We start from the raw sequence: 21,842 nt of genomic DNA on the forward strand, positions 1-21,842 counted from the left end.
AGGAGCACACATCCCTGCTCCCTTGGAGTTAGGTGGGGACCTATGCCTAAGTCAGGCCCTTGGGTTGTGAGAAGCAGCCACGAAGGCCACTGGGCTCCAGAGAGTGCAGCTACAAGACGGTGGAGGCTTGATCAGCCTGGGTTTTGAGAGACGGTGTGACGAAGCCCTTCCTCCCACACCCCCGAAGCATGCTGAATACACAACATGAGAAAGAAACTCTGTTAAGCTACTGAGATACGAGGGTTGTTTGTTACTGCAACCTAAAATAACCTATACTGATTACTACAGAAATCTCATTTCTGTCTATAATCACTAAAACAGGACCTGGAAATATCAGGTTCTCCATAAACATTTGATGGACAAATGAATGCAGGAATGGATGAGCGAACAAAGCAGCACAGGAAAAGGAACATGAGATCCGGAGTCAATAGAAAATAGCCTACAGTAACCGCCCCCATATCCCCTTTGCCCCCACAGTGGTGGACTGCTCTTCTTTATCTCTATTTGACTCCAGAGGCAGGATTTAACCTGTGATTCCTCTCTCCGAAGTATCTCTGTACGGATGCCAACAAAAATTATAAGAGATCCTGGCTTATGTCTCAGTGTCTGGAGGAAAGACACCGGTGACATATTTTTGCCAGTTTTCCATCAATTCATAATCCTACTGTCTTTGAACTTCATGCTTCCAGGGTGACATCTGGATTTGGCCCCAAAGATGGGGATCCCTAAGCTCCCTAAACTAAAGGCTTCTAATTCTGATGCCCAGCTCCCCCTGCACCCCACACTTCAACCAGATTAAAGAATGACTTCATTCGACCAAATATCTTTTTATACGTGGCAAAAATATTCAGTAATTATCAAGTCTTTCCACACATTTCCGTGAAGCACAAAAGCAGAGGTTGTGAGATTTGGATCGCATCTACATATTTTAAAAAGTAAACAAAAACCTAAAGAATGTCATTTGAAAGTCAGTTTCCTGAAATTACTGCTTAGCAAGGAGGTCAGGACACTGACACAAACATCTCCAAGGAGCATGTAGCTAAACAGATTAGAAAGATCAGCGTGCCTGCAGTGCTGAGGATGGAGGGCGGGGGGGTGGGGTGGTGGTGGTGGGTGGGCAGAAGACAGGGAGTGAGGGAGGAGAGATGGTAGGGCCCTCATCCAGAGGAGCTGGTGGAGGAATTGTCCTTGGCAATGTCTGGTTTGCCATCTATGTGGGCTCTTCAGTCACTAGCTGTTACTATTACCAAGGTAACTTGTGAGCACCGGCCCTGAAATTCAGAGGAAACACAGGGCATTGGATGCAGGATGGGCTTTGCCGCAGACAGACTCCAGTTTATACCCTCTTCCATCACTTGGGATCTCTGTGACTCTGGACAAACCTCTCGCCTTTGTGATTGTTTGCTCACATATAAAGTAAGGGCCAATATGGCAAACTCCCAGTGTTTTATATTGTTGTATTAAAACAGGAAGCATCGTTGGCAGCATGTCCATCTGCATCCCCTAATCCCAAACACTTCTGTATCCCCCAGGCCTCATCCTACAGATGTACTCAATCAGTGTGTGTTGAAGGAATGGATGAATAAGCTACTCTAGGTTGGTGGGGTTTTTTAAAATATTTTTTTCTTTTATTATAGAAAAATATACATAACACAAAATTTGCCATTGTAACCATTCTAAAGTGTACAATTCAGTGGCATTTTGTACATTCCCAGTGTTGTGCAACATCGTACTACTACCCATTCTGGAACATTTTATCACTGCCCCAAAAAACCCTGAACCCATTAGGCAGTTACTTCCTTTCCCACCTCCTATGGGAAAGTCTACGGCGGTTTTAGCTCAATTCAATACTTTAAAATATTGCTGGTGGATATTACGTTGGTGACAAAGTCGGCAGGGGCGGGTCAAGCAAGAATTTGTTTCCTGAGTACCACCCCACGCTCACCTCTCTATGTGGGGCACAGAGAGACACACAGCAACAGCTCTAACACGCATGTGCAAGCCTGCAAAAGAGGCTGTGACCAGGGAACACTTGAATTGGAGCCTGAATCAACGCAGAGTGGTGAGAGATGAAGGGTCCCAGGGGATGGGGGGGGTGCTCTGGATGCATAGAAACTTGGATGAGAGTCCATGAACCAGTGAATGGGGCTCTACCCTCTCTCCTGCCTAGTGCATGCTGGGGACACGGATAGGCTGCGGTCTGGGAGATAGGCAGCCCCTTCTCATCTGACTCCTCTGCAGTGGGAAGGCCCTAGCCTGGCTGCGATCGAGCTCCAGCTACAGAGAAGCCCGACTGAGGCAGGCAGCCATGGACAGTTGATGAGTGATTTATTGGTGTTGCTGCGTAGGCAGCTTCCCTGGGACCTGTTCCTAATTAACAACCACTAACTGGATGATGCCTTTCTCTCTCTTTTTCAAAATAAAAAAAGGCCCCCAAAGCCTTCCTTCCCCATCTTTATAGGAGGAAAGACTTCACCTTTGGCTGTTGTCTGATTCTAAACTACAACAGGGATCTGGCAGAAACCTGCCCCCCCCACCGCCCGCCCGCCTGCCTCACTCATGCGCAGACACACACAGACATACCCCACGTGCAGGCAAACCTGTACACGCTCGTTCACGTGTCCCCCCCACCCACCCGGTGGCACGTTTATTCCTCTGCTAACATCATTACATCCGTGTCACCGCACATTTGCACTCACCCACCATCAAGTAGATCTTCACTTGCAACTCCACATATACACGCATTCCTACCCCCCCCAAACCAGCTGCTTAGCCGAGTCCTTGAACACAGCCACACACATGTTTGCACACGCACTCCCTGCTGTTAGTGGCAAAGCCCCATAGTCACCCACGTGCTCTCAGGCGGGAATCTTCTCTGCAGCTCCCACATCTCCAATGAAGGGGCTCACCCAACTTAGACGAGGCCTAGAATTTGGGGCTCTGGCCCAGCTGGCTCCAGCTGTGAGGTGCTGTGTGCCAGGCAGAGGGAGGGGAAGCTGGAACCAGGCCTCAGGAGCCCTCGAGTCCTGTGTGGAGAGTCACAACTGCCATATCATTCAGACTAAAATGGTTTCTCCTGTTGATTATTCTTCGGGCACTAAGAAGCTCCAAATTCACTTAGGAGCCAGGCTGCCAAGTGGCGGTGGGGTCAAAGTGCCTAAAATGCCTAGCACCTAATAAACATCTGTTATGGATTGAATTAGCCACCCCACCCAAATAAGATAAGTTGAAGCCTGCTATAAACCGAATATTTGTGTCCCCCTAAAATTCATATGTTGGAGTTCTAACCTCCAATGTGATGGTTTCAGGGGGTGAGGCCTTTGGGAAGTAATTAGGTCAGCAGCCCTCATGAGTGGAATGAATGCCCTTATAAAATGGACCCCTGAGAGCTCCCTCACCCCCTGCCATGTGAGGACACAGCAAGAAGGCGCCATCTACGAACTAGGAAACCAGCTCTAACAAGACACTGAATCTGCCGGTGCCTTGGTCTTGGACTTTCCAGCCTCCAGAAATGTGTGAAGTTAAGTGTTTGTTGTGTGAGCCATCCAGTCTGGGGTATTTTGTGATGGCAGCCTGAGCCGACTAAGACGAAATCCTAACTCCTAGCACCTCAGGATGTGACCTTATTTGGAAGTAGGGTCGTTACAGATGGAATGAGTTTAGATGAGGCCTTAGGATGGCTTAGGCTGGGCCTCTAAGTCACCATGACTGGTATTCTTAGCGGAATACAGCTACGTGAAGACAGAGACATATAGAGAGAACACCATGTATCAGAGAAGACAGAGATTGCCATCCCGTAGCCGCAAGCCAAGGAATGCCAATGATCACCAGCAACCCATCAGAAACTAGGAAGACACCGGGAAATATTCCCTCACACTTTCAGAGGCAAGGTGGCTCTATCAATACCTTGCATTCAGACCTCTAGCCTCCAGGACTGTGGGGCAATACGTTTCTGTTGTTTTAAGGCACCCACTTTGTTACAGCAGCCATAGGAAACTAACAGAGCATCCAGTAACTGTTATAACCTTCTCCTGTTTGCTTTCTGGGCCTCAGTCTAGTCCTCTGAAATGCGGGCACGATTCCACAGGTGTGTGGAAAGGTGGCTTGATAAATACAAAATGGACCCCTGAAAGAAAAATAATGCCTCCGGCCAAGACACCAACTTCAACAGGCCTTCAAATTTGTCTCCCTCCCCACAGTTAAACGATGCTACACCTCTGAAGGGGATGGCAAGGTGAACCATCACTCCTACTTAAAACTTCCACCCCAGCTTCTGAGCTATAGATATTGAGTTTCATTAAGACATCGTCGTGGCGGAATACAAAGTTAATCAATAACGGGCAGCTCTTTTTCATATTAATTAGCCAACTGTGCAAGAATAAAAAACATAGATCTAGCCCACTGTCCCTCTCGGGGGATGCCAGGATGAGCTCACGTTGCTGGGGCCACCACAGCGGCTCCCAGGAACCACCGCGCTCCGCCAGGGCCTGGGCGTGGGCGGCCCGTGCCATCTGTGGCCTTGACCCGCCCCCCGCCCCCCCCACCACCACTCTGCTCGTGTGTGAACACGCTTCGGATTAGTCCCAGAGCTGTCATGCTCTTCGGACTAAGACCAGTCTCGGCCATGGCTTGGAAAGTCATCTCTGTCACTGCCGTAGGTAGCCACGTTGTCAAAGAGGCCCGGCTCAGAGGAAAAGCACAGTCTTGGGAGTCGGCAGATCCGGGTTTGAATTCAGCTCCCACCACTTCTTACCTAGGTGTCCTCAGGGAAGCCACTTAACCTGTGTGGGCCTTTATTTCCTTATCTGCCCAAAAGAAAATACCAACCTTGCAGAGATATTAAGAGGATGAAATGAGATTATGTAAAGAGGCTCCTGTGGTACATAACCAATAATAAATATTCCGTAAACAACTTGTATTATTTCTTGAGCACGTATCTTTAAACAAGTATTTAATAGTACTTACTGAATATAATAGTGCTTATTATTGAATAATTTTCATTATTCTCTTCCTGGGACACTGAGATTTATCATGGGCACGGGTCACTGAAGGCTCTGGAAGCAAGCTGCCATCCTGATATGGTGGGTCTGTTCCCTTGTCTTTTGATGTGGGACGAGAAAGAGAAAAGAGAAAAACAGTCCCTGATGGTCAGGAACCGGCCTGGCACTCCCAGCTGGGTGGTGGCTCCCTCCTGTTGAACAACCTCACATGCCCACTTCAGATGGGGGCTCTGACTGAATGGACTAAGACAAAGGCAAGGCCACTCTGCGATCATGACTGAATCTCCAACAAGAACAGAACATTGTCCAAACCACAAAATGACTGAGTGTCCCCCTATCGCAGATAACGCAAGTGACGACTACAGCTTTGGCAGTTACGACTTGACTTCATTCTTTCTGGCTTCTACATAAGATTTAAGACACAGAGGCACAGAATTGGCTCTGCCACCCGACAGTATCTAATCTGAAGCAAAGCGCCACTTCCTTGAACCCACCCCCAAATCACCTAACACGGGGCTACATCCCGTATATCCTTCTAACACCTTCCACCGCACCACCCAATGGCTCCCCATGCTGTGCCTTTGCCCTCACTGCAGAGTCCAGAAACCCCACTCAACTACTGGGGAGTGTCTGGTGGTCTTTGGCTGGAGGGCATTAAAGATATTTGGATGTTTCTCTGTGCTAGTAGAGGAGCTGACTTAGAGTCGAGGGGGCCTGGGACTTTTCTACACCTGACCACCAGGTAAAGCTTTCTCCCCTGGCCTGTTCCTGAATCGAGCAGGCATCCTGGCCCCACAACCCCAAGCTTTTTTTTTTTGGCTACTGGAACTCCTGAAAACGGCGTTCCAGGATTGGTAGGGGCGCAAGGCCACTATGGTAGCCATTCTCCTTCCTGGGCTCCTCTCCCAGTGCTCGCTGAGCGGGTACTCAGCACTCTACGGGGTCTTGGGAATCATTTGATTCCGGCACAGATTTCTTCTGCTGACCCCCAGGGTCATTCCCGGCACTCAGGTAACGCTCTGCAGGAGAGTGCCTGGGTACGTGTCGCTCTTCCTTACAGCGTGAACCCCGTGGTCAGAGCCCACGCCGGCTTCCCCATGGCATCCGTGGTGCACTGGCACGCCATCCAGCACATGCTGCTGGATGCTTACAGCCCTGCACGCAGCTTCACCATGTCCCCCCACCCCCGCCCCCAGTTCAGCACTGCCCCCTGCCCCACTGTGACAGCATTTAGACACGCTTCTCTTTTCCCTGAGGAAGATCCATCAATTCATTTTCTCTTCTCCTTTGTTGCCCTAGTAGCGAGCTTCCTTCATCAAGCAAGGTCTCATAAAATGTATAATCACACTATGAGAGTTATGACATGAAAGATAAAGAGTGAAGGGCTACAAAGCTGTCCTGAGAAGTCCACACCGGGTGGTCTGCTAGGCTGACTCACAAGGTCTGCTTGTAAGGCTGGCCCTTGGCTGGTGTCCGGGAACGTGGCTAGTAAACAGGTCCTTACCTGACATTAAAGCTTCCCTAAGTGGTAAGAGAGGCTTTGCCGTGCCTAGACTATGTGGACAAATGATGGCCGTTTTCCTTCTGAGAGGCTGGAATTTGGGCAGGAGCCAGGCAGAAGGCACCGATGTGGCCAGCCCTCTGATAAAATCTTTGGGCACAGGGTATCTCTTGAGCTTCTCGGTAGACTGTGCCTTGCACGTCATTACCACTCATTGCTGGGGGAGTCAGGCCCACCCTGGGAGAGGACGCTTGGAAGCTTATGCCTGGTTTCCTCCGGACTTCGCCCTTGGTACCTTTCCCCTTTGTTGGTTTGCTTTGTATCCTTCTGCTGTAACAAATCTTAGCCATGCATCCCACTGTAAGCTGAGCCCTGTGAGTCCTTCTAGTGACTCACTGAGCTTGGGGCACTGCCTCCCCATCCCCCACACGTGGGCTCCAAGTTCGAAGGTCCACTGTCAGGGTTCAAAGTCAGGGTGTGGGCTCAGGTGCCGGGACCAGGGAGATAATGTGATAATTTATGAAATGTTGGGTATTAAAGGACATTGTGAGCTATTACACACTCCCTAAATGTGGGTAATAATGGCCCAGTGCCACACAGGTTTTTGAAGAGCTTTTTAAATCTAGCTGGGGGGACAAAATGACACAATATTTTCTCCAAATAAAATGCATCTTTTAGCACTGCTAACTCTAGGGCTGAGGTAATAAATGATCGAAAGTTGTGGATGCACGTAGAAAGAAGGGTAAATCCTCTGGACTTGAGCAGTTTCTCTTTTTTTGCCACCAATTGAGGCTGCAGGAGCAGAGAGATGCCCGGGGCGCCTCACTTCTAATGTGTTGTCTACCTTCTGACTTAGCCCATTTGGTTCCTATCGAAGAGCTTCCTCTGCATTTTCACAGCCCACTTCACACCCAGGATGGCCGCTCTCTCCTCCCTCTTGCATCCTTACAAGCAGCTAGAATGGCAAACAATCTCCCTTTGTTTATACCACACTTCAAACCTGGTTTGTTCCATATGATTATTTCCTTTTTGGAGGCACATTCAGAAAAGCAATTTGTTTTGTAGCTAAGATCCTACAAAGCTGAGCACAGAAAACTCATTTAGGAGCCAGGCTGCTGAGTGGTAGTGGAGAGAAAAGTCCTCTTCAGTGTTTGGAACAGAAAGGATTTGCCTCCTTATTTGAAGGGAAGTTGCTTCCTGAACAGATAGCCTGGCCTGAGATCCTTCTCGTAGCACAGCCTGGGAACAAGTGGCCTGAGGAAAATCAGGCCCTGGTAGCTGGGGAGCCACGGTTGGCAGAAAGCTGGGCTGACCAGCTGCCAGTCCCCGTTAGGGATGGCGGTACATGGGTGTGGGGTCAGAGGGGCCTGGGACTGGATTCCATCCCACCACTTCCCAGCCCTGTGATCTCAGAACACTTCCAAAACAATGACAAGACAGTTATCTACCCCCAAGGTTGTTGCAAATGTTCAACAAAATGCGAAAACACTCTGTAAATCCTGGAGTGCTGCACAATTAAGAACACCAACAGTGTAAGCTCATGCAGCCCTTTCTGAGCACCAGGCACCATTCCACATGCTTTAGCTCTCTGAGCTCCTTTAATTCTCATAACCACTCTATGAGGCAGACAGGAGAACGATTCCCATTGTGCAGGGGGGCGCACTGAGGCATGGAGAGCTTCGGAAGCTTGCTTGTGTAACACAGGGTGATGCAGCTAGGAAGTCGAAGGGCTGGTGCCCAAACCCAGGCGGTCTGGCTCCAGAGCCTGTGTTCCCACGTGTGAATCATTAAGGTTTTTGTTTCTGTTTGGTTGTTTTTGGAGGGGATGGTCTTGCATATTGGCACTTTTTTAACCCACAAAATCGTTGACAGTCATTCACCCAGATAGTTTTGCAGTCCTGTCTCCATGAGGCAATGGGCAGGGTTAAGAGCTCTGGATTTCGACAGCCTCGTGTTAGGTATCAGCTTTGTGACTTCCCGGCTGGCAAGTTCCTGAAGCTTTTTGGAGGCTGTCTTCGTCAGCTTGGGCTGCCATAACAAAATACCACAGACTGGGTGGCTTAAACAAGAGCAGTGTTTCTGACAGTTCCGGAGGGTGCTGGCATGGTGAGGCAGTGGTGAGGGCTCTACTCCTGGCTTGCCGAGGGCTGCCTTCCCGCTCGTGCTCGCGTGGATCTTCCTCAGTGCGCATGCATGGGGAGAACAGTGCCTCCCTCTCCCTACGAAGGCACGAGGCCCATCACCAGGGTCTCACCCTCAGGACCTCATCTAAACCTCATTACCTCCCCAAAGCCCCACTTCCAAATACCTTCATAGTCGGGCGTGGAGCTTCAACATACGAATTTTGGGACGGACACCATTCCATTCACAGTGTCAGAGGCAATTTGCCCCCTTTGACCTCTCCCTGTTTAAACGCTTTCTGTGGTTCCTTCTGACCTTCAGGAGAAAGGCTGAGCCCTTGAGCTAGTAGTTTTGGACTGTCTTCCACCACGATGGAGGCCAGCTTTTCTCTCTGGCCTCGTCTCTTCTGGATCCCCACCAGCTTGGCCATAACAAACCTTTTGCTGTTTCTTAACAGTCCACACAGCTGGGTGTCAGACCTGAGGCTTCTGGCTGCTACTTTAATGCTCCTTTTTTTTCACCGTTGCTGCTCTCCCACCATCAGAAGTTGGGCCTGCCACTTTGGGGGAGGGTCTGGCCTTCTCTGAGACCTCTTCCCTAAAGAGGTGCATGGTGGGGTTTGCACAGAGACCAGTTTCGCATCCTGTGAGTGACCGCTGTTAAGCTCTCTGCTTCATGTATCAGACCCACGTGAACTCCAGCAGCCCTTCCCCTGCTTTGTTCCACACGCTTCTCTCCAGCCTGAAGTCAAAGGGAAGAACGCCATTTCTATACTGTGGTCAATCTACCTAGCTTGACTGGTGTGTAACTGAATTTGTAATCAGGATCCAGGAGTTGGGGGAAGCCAAATTTCACTTGACATGCTAGTTGCCTGTGGTGCTCACGTACATCTTCCTGGGGTTCCTCTTCGGTTGCCCCTGTACCGAGTGGAGATTCAGCGGGTTCTGTGAACCCAGGGATGACTCTTTCAGCCCCCTGGAACTTCCTGAGCCACTCTTCCCATCTGGGGGGGGGGCGGGTCACAACCATATTAGCCACCCCACTGGCCGTTTTCACAGGGAAGATGGCTGGGACCTACAGACCAGGGATGCCAGCTCTATCATTATACAAGGTATGTGACGTTGGGCAAGTCGATCTGATCCCAGAGCCCAACTGAATCACGAGGCTCTGCCAAATCTATACTCATTCTCAGTAAAGGAGCCCCCAAAATACAAAGTCAACAGTTTTTCGACAAGACTCTGACATCATGAATCATGGGATCTTCAGCTGAGGGGTTCTTGAAGGAGAGGAAGTGACACACACAAGGTCCTGCTATGTGCCTGGTACCATCTTTTAAACTTATTTTTTTCTAACTCAACTCCTGAATAAGAAAAACATTGTATGGGATGACCTCGTATCAAAGCTGTGTGTAAAGGAGAATTAAATTAAAAATTCACAAAACAACTTACTACGTGTCATGAACTCTATCCTCCGCCTCTCTGTTACCTTTGTTGTTATTATTTTAAATGATGGTGCAGAGCCCCAACCTTTATTTAAGGATCAGTCATGATCCACAATTTGGAACACACTGTGCTGATTCTTTCATATGCATAGTCACCAGGCAGGCTTGTTACAACTTTGGGAGCTCGGCACTTATTCATTCCCATGTTGCAGATGGAGAAACCAAGGCTCAGTGAGATTGAGTAGGTTGCTCAAAACCATCCAACTGCTGAGTGGTTAAGCTGGGATTCCGAGTTCAACTCCAAAGCCCGTTCTCCTTCCAAGTTATCTTGCTGCCTGAGATTCCAAAAACCCCATCTGGCTGATGGGGAAACCAATGCCCAGAGGGGAGAAATGACTGGTTCAAGGTCATACCAGGACTGGGGACAGAGCCTAAAACTGACACCAGATTTGTCCCCGGACTCCACACACCCTGGTACTGGAAGTAGGCTTCTGTGGGCAGAGAGCTCTTTTCCCACCACCAATTACTCCTTAAGCCATTCTCCCTGGGCAAAGCTGAATTTACTGATGGGGAAAAAGATGCCTGGGAAACATCTTCTGGTAGGACGTTTGTCATTGTGCACATCATTGCTTCCATTGAACTGAAAATCGTGTTGGTTCAAATTGAAAACAAAACCGTGGTTTGCTGAACCTCTCTGCGCACAGCAGGTCCTAACCTAATTTCGAGAATGCAATCTATCTTAATTTAGCATAGAATCTTCCTGTCTCTCTTTTCCTCTTCCCAAGTCAGAAGCCAGGTGCTCCTGTATTAGCATGTTCTGCCCACCAGGGAGAGCAACAGAGCACAGACAGGGGGAGTGGACTGGGGCACATTTTAACTGGGCCAGGACTTTACTTAAAGTCCTCTTACAAGGAACTCCTGAAAACAACAGTGTTAGTGGCTGTCAGATACTGGCTTCTAGATCACAGGCAATTCTAGCAGATGTAATGCTAGGGAGAAGAGGTCCCGCGTCAGACTTCACCAAGGCAGTCTGAGCAGAAGGAAGGGCTGGAATTATGGCTGAAGGAAAGCCAAGATCATAACAAAAAAAGATGGTGTCAAGAGCCTCCTGTGGGAGGTAAGGCAAGGCTGGGAGTGGGAGTCAGGCAGCAAGGTTAGAAACTGGGATGGTCAGCAGCAGGTTGGGAGTGTGGTGTGAGGAATGAGCAAGGGGTGTGGTTCATGACCAAGGCCTGAGAGAGCATGGGATGTGGCATGGGACAGGCCAGTGCTCAAGGACCCTGCAACTGGGCTGAAGGAGTTGTGAGGCTCAAAGAAGGATCCAATGTGCCCCTCCCCGGAGAGGAAGGAGCCCATCTTGGTCACAGAACCTGAGTATGGAAGTCTTCCTCACTGCTCCAAGGGTAGACCAGGGAAGAGGTGGCTTGTTCCCTTCTCCAGGCCAGATCCCCTCTTCACTGCCTTCAAGCTTCCTCTTTGTCTGAACTTCCATCTTCTTTCTCCTGGGTTATAGCAATAGCCTCCTACTTGGACATAGCCCACCAGGGTCTACTCTCAACACAGCTTCCAGAATGCTCCTGTGCTAGCATTAGTCAGAGCCTGTCACTCCTCAGCTCAGGACCCTCCCGTGGCTGCCCGTGTAATGGCCTGCCCCACAACACCTCTTTGACCTACCCTACTCCAACCATACTGATCTTATTGTTACTTTTCAAACAAGCCAGACACACTTCTGCCTCAAGGCTCTTGAACCTGTGCTTCCATCTGCCAGGACCATGTTTTTTCCAGACATCCTCACCACTCGCTCCTGTGCCTCAAATGTCACCTTCTCAGTGAAGCTTTGTTTGGCCACCATATTTAGAACCGCAGCCTTGCTCTCACCCTGGAATTCCCTGTTCCCTTTTTTGTAACACTTAATCATCTGGAAACATCCTGCATCATGTAGTTTTCATACTTGTTGATCATCAGTCTCCTCACTGAGGAGTGTATAGTTTTGTCTGTTTTGATCATGCTGGAACCCCAATATCTAAAACAGTGCCTGGCATTTAGTAGGTGCTCAATAAATAGCTGGTAAATGACAGGCGATCCTGCTAACTCTCCAGCCTTCCCTCCGAACACACTGTCCCTGTATTTTCAGTTGCACCCCTATCTGCCAGCCTCATGGGACACACTTTCTATTTGTCCACCTTCATGCCTTGTCTACACAGAACACCCTTTCTTCTTCCTTTTTATCTGTTAGTCTTTTCCATCCCTCAAAACCCAGGGGCCAGCACTTCTTCCATTAAACCTTCTCAGATGCCTTCTGGTTGGAATTTTTCTCTTAACCCTCTATGATCCCTACTTAAAATGTCTTTTCTCCCAGCATGTCACAATCTGAGAATGGCCTGGTACGATCTCTAGCTCTAAATCACCTCTAACAGGTTATGGATTCAGTGTCTTTCCTGTAAGCTTCCAATACTGACAAAGAACTTTATGTTCTAGAAACAGCTAGAATCACCTCCCAGATATTATGTGTATATACACACACACACACACACACAGTACATGTTGTACTAATAAAAACACGTTTCTATAAAACAGAACAAACTGTGGAGTGCAGTGGTCAAGAAAGATAATGGGCACTGGGGAGAGGCAGATCTGGACTCAAACCCTGGCTCTACCATTCACTAGCTGTGCAACCTTCAGCGAGTCACCTGAACTCTCTGAATCTGTTTCCTTGGCTGGAAATTGAGGAAAGGTTAAGAGTCAATGGGCTTGATGTCTCTAAGGTGCTTCTAGCTCCCTGATTCTCAGATTCCCAGATTCTCTAATAGGTCCTTCCTAATCCTTTTTGGAACTTGGGGCCTTAAAGCCCTCATTTTACTGCCCAGTCAGAGAGTCGAATCCCTAATTCCTCTGCATTCCCAGGAGGGAGTGTGGGCCAGCTCACGAGACAGAAGGGTTGTCAAATGTGGACGTCCAATCCCTACTCAGGCCAAGGGGGCCCGGCTTCCTATCCTACAAGATGGAGCCTTGTGCACACAATGGCTGGGTAGCTGTAGTACTCGGGCCACTTACGGAATTAATGATAGATATTCTTATAGATTTTTTAAACCACGTCTCATGAGCATGGGGCCAGGGAGGGTAGAGGATAAATTGAGTTAAATTGGTAATGAGCTTCTTTCTCACTGTGCTTTGGAGATGCTCACCTAATCTTCTGACTCTGAATAAGCAATTTGGCTGCCTAATTAGGTTAACCAATAATTTCCCTTTTGACACCTAGGCTGCGTGATAATTTGGGGGTAACCATGATTCTCTTTCATCATTTCTTTTCTAGATGCATTTCTCGATTTGCCTCTGGGATTAAAGCGCAGAGTAGATTCTCACTATTTGCCAGACCTACCATGCCTCTCCACGCCTCTAAGCCTTGGCTTGTGCAATTTCCTCTGCTGGGAATGCCTCTCTTGGAACCCTGATGCTCAGCGAAATCCTCCGCGGCCTTCAAGCCCAGGTGCATAACGTGAGTGGAAAGAAGGAATAAGCCTTTGAACCCTCAGGGTAAAACCAATGGCTACTTTTACTGTCATTCCACAGCTCCTTGAGAAATTAATATTAATAGCTCGTATTAGTTAAGGACCAACACAGACCACATGCTTCACAAACGTTGTAGCATAGGCTCATAGCAACATGTCAAGGAAAGAAGGTGATATGCTTTCTCTGTGTGTGTGTGGTTTTTTTTTTTTTTTGTATTGTGGTAAAACATATACAACCCTTTAAATCAGTGCTAAGCGTACAACTCAGCAGCATTAAGTACATTCACACTGCTGTATGCCATCAGACTATTCATCTTCAGAATTTCTGCAGCATCCCTAACTCCCCATCTCCCTCCTCTCCGTCCCTAGTAACCGCGGCTATGTTGTTTCAGAAGTGAGGGAACCGTGGCTCGGGGAGGACGGGGGACTCGCCCAAGGTTTCAGAGCTGGACGTGGCACCGCGAGGATATGAGGCCAGGTCTCCTCATTAGACTCCAGAGCCGTGGCTCTTTCGACCCCACAGTGGTGCCTGCTACCCCTCCCCTGTAGATAGAGACACAAGGATGTCTGTCATGTCTCCACCCCCCTGCTATTCATCTAGACTCCTGATTCTAGAATGATGCCCAGCACACCGAGGGAGCTTGGGATAGATGGAGAACAAATTACAATAGGAATCTGCAACAGAGACATCATGTGAACCGGACCCAGTGGTTGGGAATGGAGCTCAGATCATAACCTTTGCTTTCTAAAAAACACTTATTGAGCACCGACTGTATGCCTGGCCTGTCCCCTAGCCTGCTGGCCCCACCTCAGCAGGAGAGGCCCGACGGCTGGCTCTGCCTGACAGCCCTGGGGTGGAAGATTTGTGTTTCTGTTACCCAGTCAATCCTGTATTTATTTTGGATATTAAGCAGTGACATAAAAGCTGCTGACATTAACCTTCGGGGCAGAAATTGGCTTCAATGGACCCCATAAAAGTTATTATTGATGCAGCTGTGTGCTGCATCACTGTGACCTCAGCAAAAGCCTCCACCACTATCAATACTGTTGACAATTGCTATTGACTAATGCAAGGCTGGGCGGGGAGGCAGAGTGGATGTCCCTTCCCGTGGCTGGAAGTCGCTGGGGGTTTTTGCATTTCACCTTTGGTCAGGATCTTTGAGAACTTGGTCACACATTTTTGATGGCCTCAATTGGGAGTCCAATACTTACTGATTCAAATGGAGCTGGGCAAAGGGCTCGGACTATAGGATTGGAGAGATCTGACTTCCAACCTAAGCTTTGCTGACCTGCTGACTTAACCAGCTACACAGTCTCTGCTAGGTCAGTTGACCTTTTTGGAGACTCAGTTTTCCCATCTGGGAAATGGGAATGCCATGGCATCTTCATGAGGATTAAAGGCAATTACACGTGAGCAGTGGCTTGACACATGGTGGGCCCTCAGGATGGCTCCCCCGTACTCCCAAAAAGCAGCCACAAGGTGAGGGGTTGGCTAATGCACCCAGAGCGACAAGAGCCCCGTTCTGGTGCTAAGACCTGAGTTCTCATCAGGGAAGGAGAACTTGACCGGGGATGAATGCAAGACAAAGAGAGGAGGGCAGGGGAGGGAGAGGGAGATGCAAGGGGCAGCAGCCAGGACAGAACCAGACTCCTGAGTAGGGCCTGGCTCCAGCTCTTGCCATCTTCACCTCCCGGGCCCCTCAGCTGTAAGCTGGGGAGACCATGGTGTGAACAAGAGCGCTGTCGACCTCATCAGCAGATAAAAGGGAGCCATTCCTATGGCTCATGCGCTGTCAGTACGATTGACCGTCATTGTTTAGACCCTATGAGTGTAGCTCCCCAGCTAGCGGCAAGTGGACAGGCACGCGGGCACCTGCGGGTGTCTGGGCTTGGAGAGTCCCGGCCTGGAAGGGCTGTGGAGGCCAGGGGGCCTTCGTTAGGTTCACCTGCCCACCTCCTTCACCTGCCTGTCTTCCCTGAGTACAGCGAGGCTTAAGTGCTGCAGTCAGCGTTGAAAGGGACGATCGGAAGGAAAAGGCGGCCGGGCCAGGGGAAGCAGGCGGCCATTTCCCGTCCCCCTCATCAAAGGCGGAAGCTCTTCAGGCTCCTCGACTATGTCATTATCACTCAACAGAGGCTTAATTCAGCTGTAATTCAGCTCTCAGGGAATATACAATAATGTGGGCGGTGTGCACCTCACTCTGTCATGACTTTATGGAAAAATGATCATTTGTCACCATGGCAAGAAGGCTTCAAAAGAGCAAACAGCCCAAGTCTTTCGCTGCAGAGGAAATTCACTGTCACCAGGGCTACAAGGATAAAGATTTTTTAGAGCCACACAGGCCCGAGTTCAAATCCTGTCTTGCTGTGTGGCTTCAGCAGGTATCTCAACCCCTCAGTGTACAGTTTCCTTCTTCTGTGCAGAAGGGATAATAAGACCTGCTTCAGAGGGGTGTTGGGGCGGCGGGAGATGAGATGCTAGAACCAAAGCACTGGTACTGTGTCTGTACTCTGCTGCTCATCAGCAGCTACTCAATGTTGCTACTGTCCTTTTCTTTTCGCGCACCTTCGTCTGAATGCAAGCACTTTGAGTCACAGAACCCCAGATCCAGAAGGGCCTGCAGGTCATCCAGCTCAGTTATTCCCCAACGATGTTCATCAGAACACTGAACCCATCAGACACTCTGAGAATAAAGGGTTCCATGCTCAGATCAACTGGGGGAATGCTGCAGCTAGCTCTCCTTGGTGATTTACCTATTAGCCCGCACATTTTAATAAAGGCTCTGAGAAGTCCTTCAGTAAAGAAATTGGTTTAAATTCATTCAACATAGTGCTTCCTACATTATTTGACCACAGAGCACTTTCCTGCTGTCAACCCCACCCCAACCTAAGAACTATTAACATTCTCAGATATAGGAAATGCAGATTTGGTTTAAACAGCTGATTTTATAGATGAAGAAACGGACGTCCAGAGAAAGGATCCAACTTATCCAGCGGCGCATCCCAGGTCAGTGATGGAACTGAGGCTTCCTGCCTCTCAATCAGGACCACTATCTCTGTACAGGCCTTACACATCAAATCCCTGCTCTGGTTCAGCACATGGTGGGGGTGGAGGGAGAAGGGGCTGCTGGCTTGGCTTGGGCCTTGGTGAGAAGGTGGACGAAGGAGTGTGGATGTCTTGTCACTGCAGAGAGGGGGATCTCCTTCGGGTGCTGAGGTCACTGGCCCTCTCACAGGGTTGGTTGGGGGTCAAGGGAGGGAGACGATGCCAAGCCAGCATATGGCACTGCTTCTCCCCTACCCCCCAGACAGGTGCACAGGCTCCCTAGGAAAACCTCCGAGCTCTCCGGGAGGGGTGGTGGAATGGATATTTGGAACTCTGCTGCATCTGACACTTTGAGGAAATAAATTTTCCACCTGACTCTGACCTTACCTGGTCTCCTGCCTGACTCCAGATCTGGGATTGTGTGGTGCATAACCTAGCTAGAGCATTCTTTTCGAAGACTAAAACTGCCTAAGCCTTCACCTCTGATGCGGTCCCCACCCTGACTCTGGGGAACCCTGGCCAGCAATCACTAGGATCCTGCATTTGGAGCTGGAAACAGTAGGGGGCACTGGTGCCTGGCTTGGCCGAGGTTTCACTCACATTGCCCTTCTCACTCTGGTATGGAAGCACCAGCAGACCCCCTCATTAAACTTCTGAGAAACAAAAGCCCTCTCCTCCCCTGGGCAGAGGGGCTGTCCCCGGTCTCTGCCACCCTCCCTAAGACTTCGCTGCCAGACCCAGTGGGTGCCTCCTCAGTTCTCACCTGGGTCCACAAAGCTGCCCGGAGAGTGGCAGGGCACAACGGGCAGGGAGTTTGCCTGAGCAGCGCCCTGCAGGGCTGCATCTAACCCAGAGCCCCTCAGACATCTGCCAACAAGGTCCCAAAAGGAAGGAGGAAAGTTCTGAAACCAGGTTCCCTTTCTTCCACCTTAAAAAGGAGGCATGTGAACTCCTCCTCTTCTTTTTCTCCCACAACATCACTTGGGCCTTGGAAGAAGAGCTGCAGAGGTGAGAGGGGGAGAGAGAGCCCAGAGCCTGCATGTGCCCAGATCTGCAGCTGAGATCAAGGGAAAGCGGGAGGAAACCCTCAAGTTTTAAGTTACCCCAACATGACAGTTTTTGTTTAAGGCCGTTCTCTGACCAGCATAAGACCCTGGGGCAGGGCACACCTGTGGCGACTGCCCAGGACTGCTGAGCCCCTCGAGGCTGGAGGCTGAGCAGGATTCAGGCAGCACCAGACACGGCGGACGCGATGGACAACAAGCTGCCGGGGACCCATGACCACTGCTCCCCTACACAGAGGCACCTTGAAAGGAATCACTCCGTGCTTTAGGCACCCCCCAATCCGAAAGCAAAGAGCAGCGACCCAATCTCTGGTGTGTCACCTGTGGGTGGGTATTTCAGGTGGCTGTGCAAGAGGCTCTGACTTCTGACCACTGAGAGCAAAGCAATTTTTCACCAATGTCACCAGAGCCCCAGCGATGGAACGGAAAATCAATACTGTAATGAAAAGCCTGGCCTCGAAAGCCAGGCGCCTGGCACGGGCCGCGCGGGCCACTTACCGGTCTCGGTGTTCTCGTGCTCCGTGTCGGTGAGCGTGAGGTTGGAGTTGGCCCGGCTGGACAGGCAGGAGCTGCGCCCCGACCGTGTGCTGCGGCCCCACAGCCGCACGGGGTGCTCAGGGGACAGCACGGTGTCGGCCTCCACGTCGGCGTCGGAGCTGGCCCCCATGGAGTAGCCGCAGTGCGGGAGGCCTATGTCTGTCCGGTACAGGGTCCCGTGAGGGGGCGTCACCTCTCCCAGCCCCAGCTCCCGCAGGCTGAAGTTGGCTCCTGGGAGGAAAGGCAGGTGAGCGTGGTCAGGGTCTCCCCGCCAGAAACCTGACCCCTCAGCCCAGGATTCACTATTGTGTTTGGAGCTTGCGTGGTGTTCCGTGTACAGGCCTCTCTGCTTAAATGGCTCCTCGCCCCTCCTCCACCAGCCCAACTCCTCCACATCCTTTAAGGCCCAACTCATACGGCACCTCCTTTGTGAAACCCCCCCGCATACCTACACCCCGTGCAGCGGTCGCTGCTCCTTGCAGCCAAGCTCCCTCTGAGAGTCCTTGGCCCTGGTCATCCCACACAGTAGGACCAACGGCCTGACCCTTCCGCTGCTGCTGACCTCAACAGAGGCAGGGACCATGTCAGACTCCTTCCTAAATGGGGCTCAATAGATGTCTGTTAAATTGATGTCTGGTCCAAGGCGGACTTGGCAGGAAGCAACACTCCTGAGCAGGGCAGACGCCTAGTTGAGGAGATGCAGATGGATGCCCCAGGACCGGAAGGTCCTTTCTGGCCAGGTCAGGAAAGCCTGGAGCATGACATGGAAGATGGGGACTGGCAGAGAGAAGTGGGCCTCACGCAGGCCATGGGCTCTGCCTTCCACATCCTCATGCCACGCAGGGCTCGGGACTGTGGCGGGAATCTGCAGGCTTTGGAGAAATCCAGGGAGCCGGAGCTGGGTTGCTGAGAGGTCTGGAGGGCTCGGGAAGGCCTGGCGATGTCCAGGACTGAGGCCAGAGCTGGGCTGCTGAGAAGTCTGGAGGGCTCGGGAAGGCCTGGCGATGTCCAGGACTGAGGCCAGAGCTGGGCTGCTGAGAAGTCTGGAGGGCTTGGGAAGGCCTGGCGACGTACAGGACTGAAGCCAGGGAAGACATGGGTGAAGGGAGTTCACTCGGGGATTTGTATTTGAGTACTATTTCTCCTTCCATAGGAAACACAGCCTCCATGTTACACCTGAATGTTCATTCAATATCTATTCAAGGACAGCTTCTCCCATATTTCTAATATTCCCATGAGTGTTTTGGGGATGAGAAAGAGGGGGTGGACAAAGGCACCAAGGGCCATATCCCAATTAAACCACTGATCTGGGAAATGGCCTTATAATCAGGTAGCACCCACATTTAAACCAATTCCAGCTGGTTGTGGCCTTCACCAACACACAGCAATGAGGAGGGCGTGGTGCTGGACTTCATAGCCAGTGGGGGACACACAACCAAAACCACAATTAAGGGTTGAAGTCTAAAGTGGGGAGATCCATGGAGGGTGCTCTGGGAACACAGGGGCAGAGGGCGGGAGCTCAGAAAAGAGGTCTGCTGATGAGAGTGAACTTGGAGAACAGAGGAAGAAGAGATATCCGAGCTTGGAAGGATTACTGCAACCAGGGCCAGGGCTGAATAGGAAAGCCTGCAAAGGCAAGTGGCAGGTCTCCTCCCCTGGTCCAGGAGGGGACCTGCCAGAGAGGGAAGGAGGGGAGAAGAGACCACCTGGGCCGCTGCTGAAATCAGAGCTGCGGCGGGGGTGGGGGGATTGGGGGGTGCCCCAAGCCACCCATGCTCAGGTGGGGTTCATGCTGCTCCAGCCTTAATTTGAGGCTACAATCATGAAATAGTTCTATACTGGCTGGCAACTGATGCCCGAGTCTCGTCGCACCCAGTGCCCCCCACCTCTGCTCTGTCTACTTCAGCCCCTTCCCTAGAAACAACCCCTGGCCTCCCCGCGAGGCAGCACAGCTGGGACCTCTGAGCTCTGCTCAGTGGCCAGGCAGACGTTCGGGGTTGGTCAGGGTATGGGTCAGACAGATGTTAAATATTTTGATTATCACGCTATGTGCCATACTCCAGTCTGCCCTCCCTTTGTGCTCTCCTTCTAAGCAGAAGAAACTCCAAATTGGAGCCTAAATCCCAATCCCCTCAGTCTGCTTCCCACCCTCTCTGCACACTATCCTCCCTGCTTGCCCCATTTACCTCTCTCTGATGTCCACCCTCCACCCCCGTCTCGTTCCCCGCCCCAGCCCCAGCTCATATTCCGGCACTGATGGGCTGGCCCTCTCAAGGGAAGCCAGTCACACACTAGACGAATGTGAAATAAACAGCACAGGCTGCATCCATTTCCGTGTGGCTTGTGTGCCCTGCATGCCCTTTTAGGCAGCCAGACTCAGCGTGAGTATGAGTGAGCTGAGACATCTCAGGACTGAGAAATGCAAGGTGAGGGATGATTCTAAGGGTTCCCTGATCCCTGTGAGCCAGCCCAGCCCCCCCTGAGGTGGGAGTTTAGGAGATTTATTTCACCAAATGTGAGAAGTCCTTATGATCTATTTGCTTCATGTCCTTGTGGCCTCTTTCCTTAGGACCCCAGGACACGGGTGGACATACCACCTCACTCAACATCTAGTTGTGCAGTCTTGGGCTGGTGCAATCACTGGAGCCCCAAAGTTCTTCTCTTTAAAATGGGGATGATGATCTATGACCCGCTACCCTCACAGAATTTTTAAGGATCTAGGGAGGTAATGGGTAGGCAAGTACTTCGTAGACTACCATGGCCAGGCCTGCCTATGACATGGGAATGCTTTTGACTTATTACTGATAAAGACAAGGTGGGGCTCCTCTCTGCAGACTCATGTGCTAGGGTGACACGCAGGCTAAATGGGGCCAGTCAGGGCTGGCTGAGCTCTATCAAGCATGGGCAGAAGAGAGCTGGAAGAAAGCTTTGATACCAGTTTGACGCTTCCCTTCCTTGAGACCCAGAGAAGGCAATTCATGGTAGGCAGCGTATATGAAGCACCTGCCCCATGCCAGGCATTGTGTCAAGTGCTTTATTTACAATCCTCATTAATCCTCAGGAGCACCCTACTATTAGGAGGCATCACTGGTATCCCATTGCCCAGGTGAGGAAGCTGAGGGTAATAAAAATGGCAGAACCAGAATTCAAATCCAGATCTGTCAGTTGCCAGTCTGAGCTCTAAACCACAAGCTGGATAAGAGCTGAAGACCCTTCCTCTTCCAAGCCTGAGAGGCAGCCTTACTAACAGGTCAGCCCTCGTGTGGATTCAGTCCTGTGAGAGGCCAGGTGGGTGTCAGGCTATATGAGGGGGTGTGTGTGTGCGGCCAGTTCCTCTTACCTCTGGGATCTGGGGCACATGAGGCAGCTTGGCGTTGTTGTAAGGATTAGATAACAATGCCAAAATATAGCTAAACTACACAGCACACTGTCTGGCTAGCCCTGGCTGGAAAGGGAGCCGGTGGGGCAGAATCAGCCACCGGTAGTAGCCCATCGGTCATCACAGAAGGCTCACAGCTCTTTAGGCAGAAAAACAGGAATCACTGATGCACCAGGGTAGGGAAGGAATACCATGGCATGCGTGGGAATGATGAGTAGGTCTGCAGGGCTGGAGCGCTGGTGGT

The 21,842-nt window shown here is 50.7% G+C and overlaps 1 protein-coding gene across 2 annotated transcripts in view; it reads right to left on the reverse strand.

Annotated features, from left to right (window-relative positions):
- TENM4 (teneurin transmembrane protein 4) overlaps window positions 1–21,842 on the reverse strand; it is a 714,583-nt gene that overhangs the window by 353,895 nt on the left and 338,846 nt on the right. For both annotated transcript variants that reach the window (XM_073879780.1, XM_073879779.1), the window contains one exon: window positions 18,181–18,450. In XM_073879780.1, the coding sequence (XP_073735881.1) occupies window positions 18,181–18,450 (270 nt within the window). The remainder of the gene's footprint in view (window positions 1–18,180; window positions 18,451–21,842) is intronic.

This window comes from Callorhinus ursinus, unplaced genomic scaffold, assembly GCF_003265705.2.
Source record: "Callorhinus ursinus isolate GAN/ISIS: 27379988/994484 unplaced genomic scaffold, GSC_fseal_2.0 scaffold35, whole genome shotgun sequence".
In the NCBI taxonomy this organism is placed as follows: domain Eukaryota; kingdom Metazoa; phylum Chordata; class Mammalia; order Carnivora; family Otariidae; genus Callorhinus; species Callorhinus ursinus.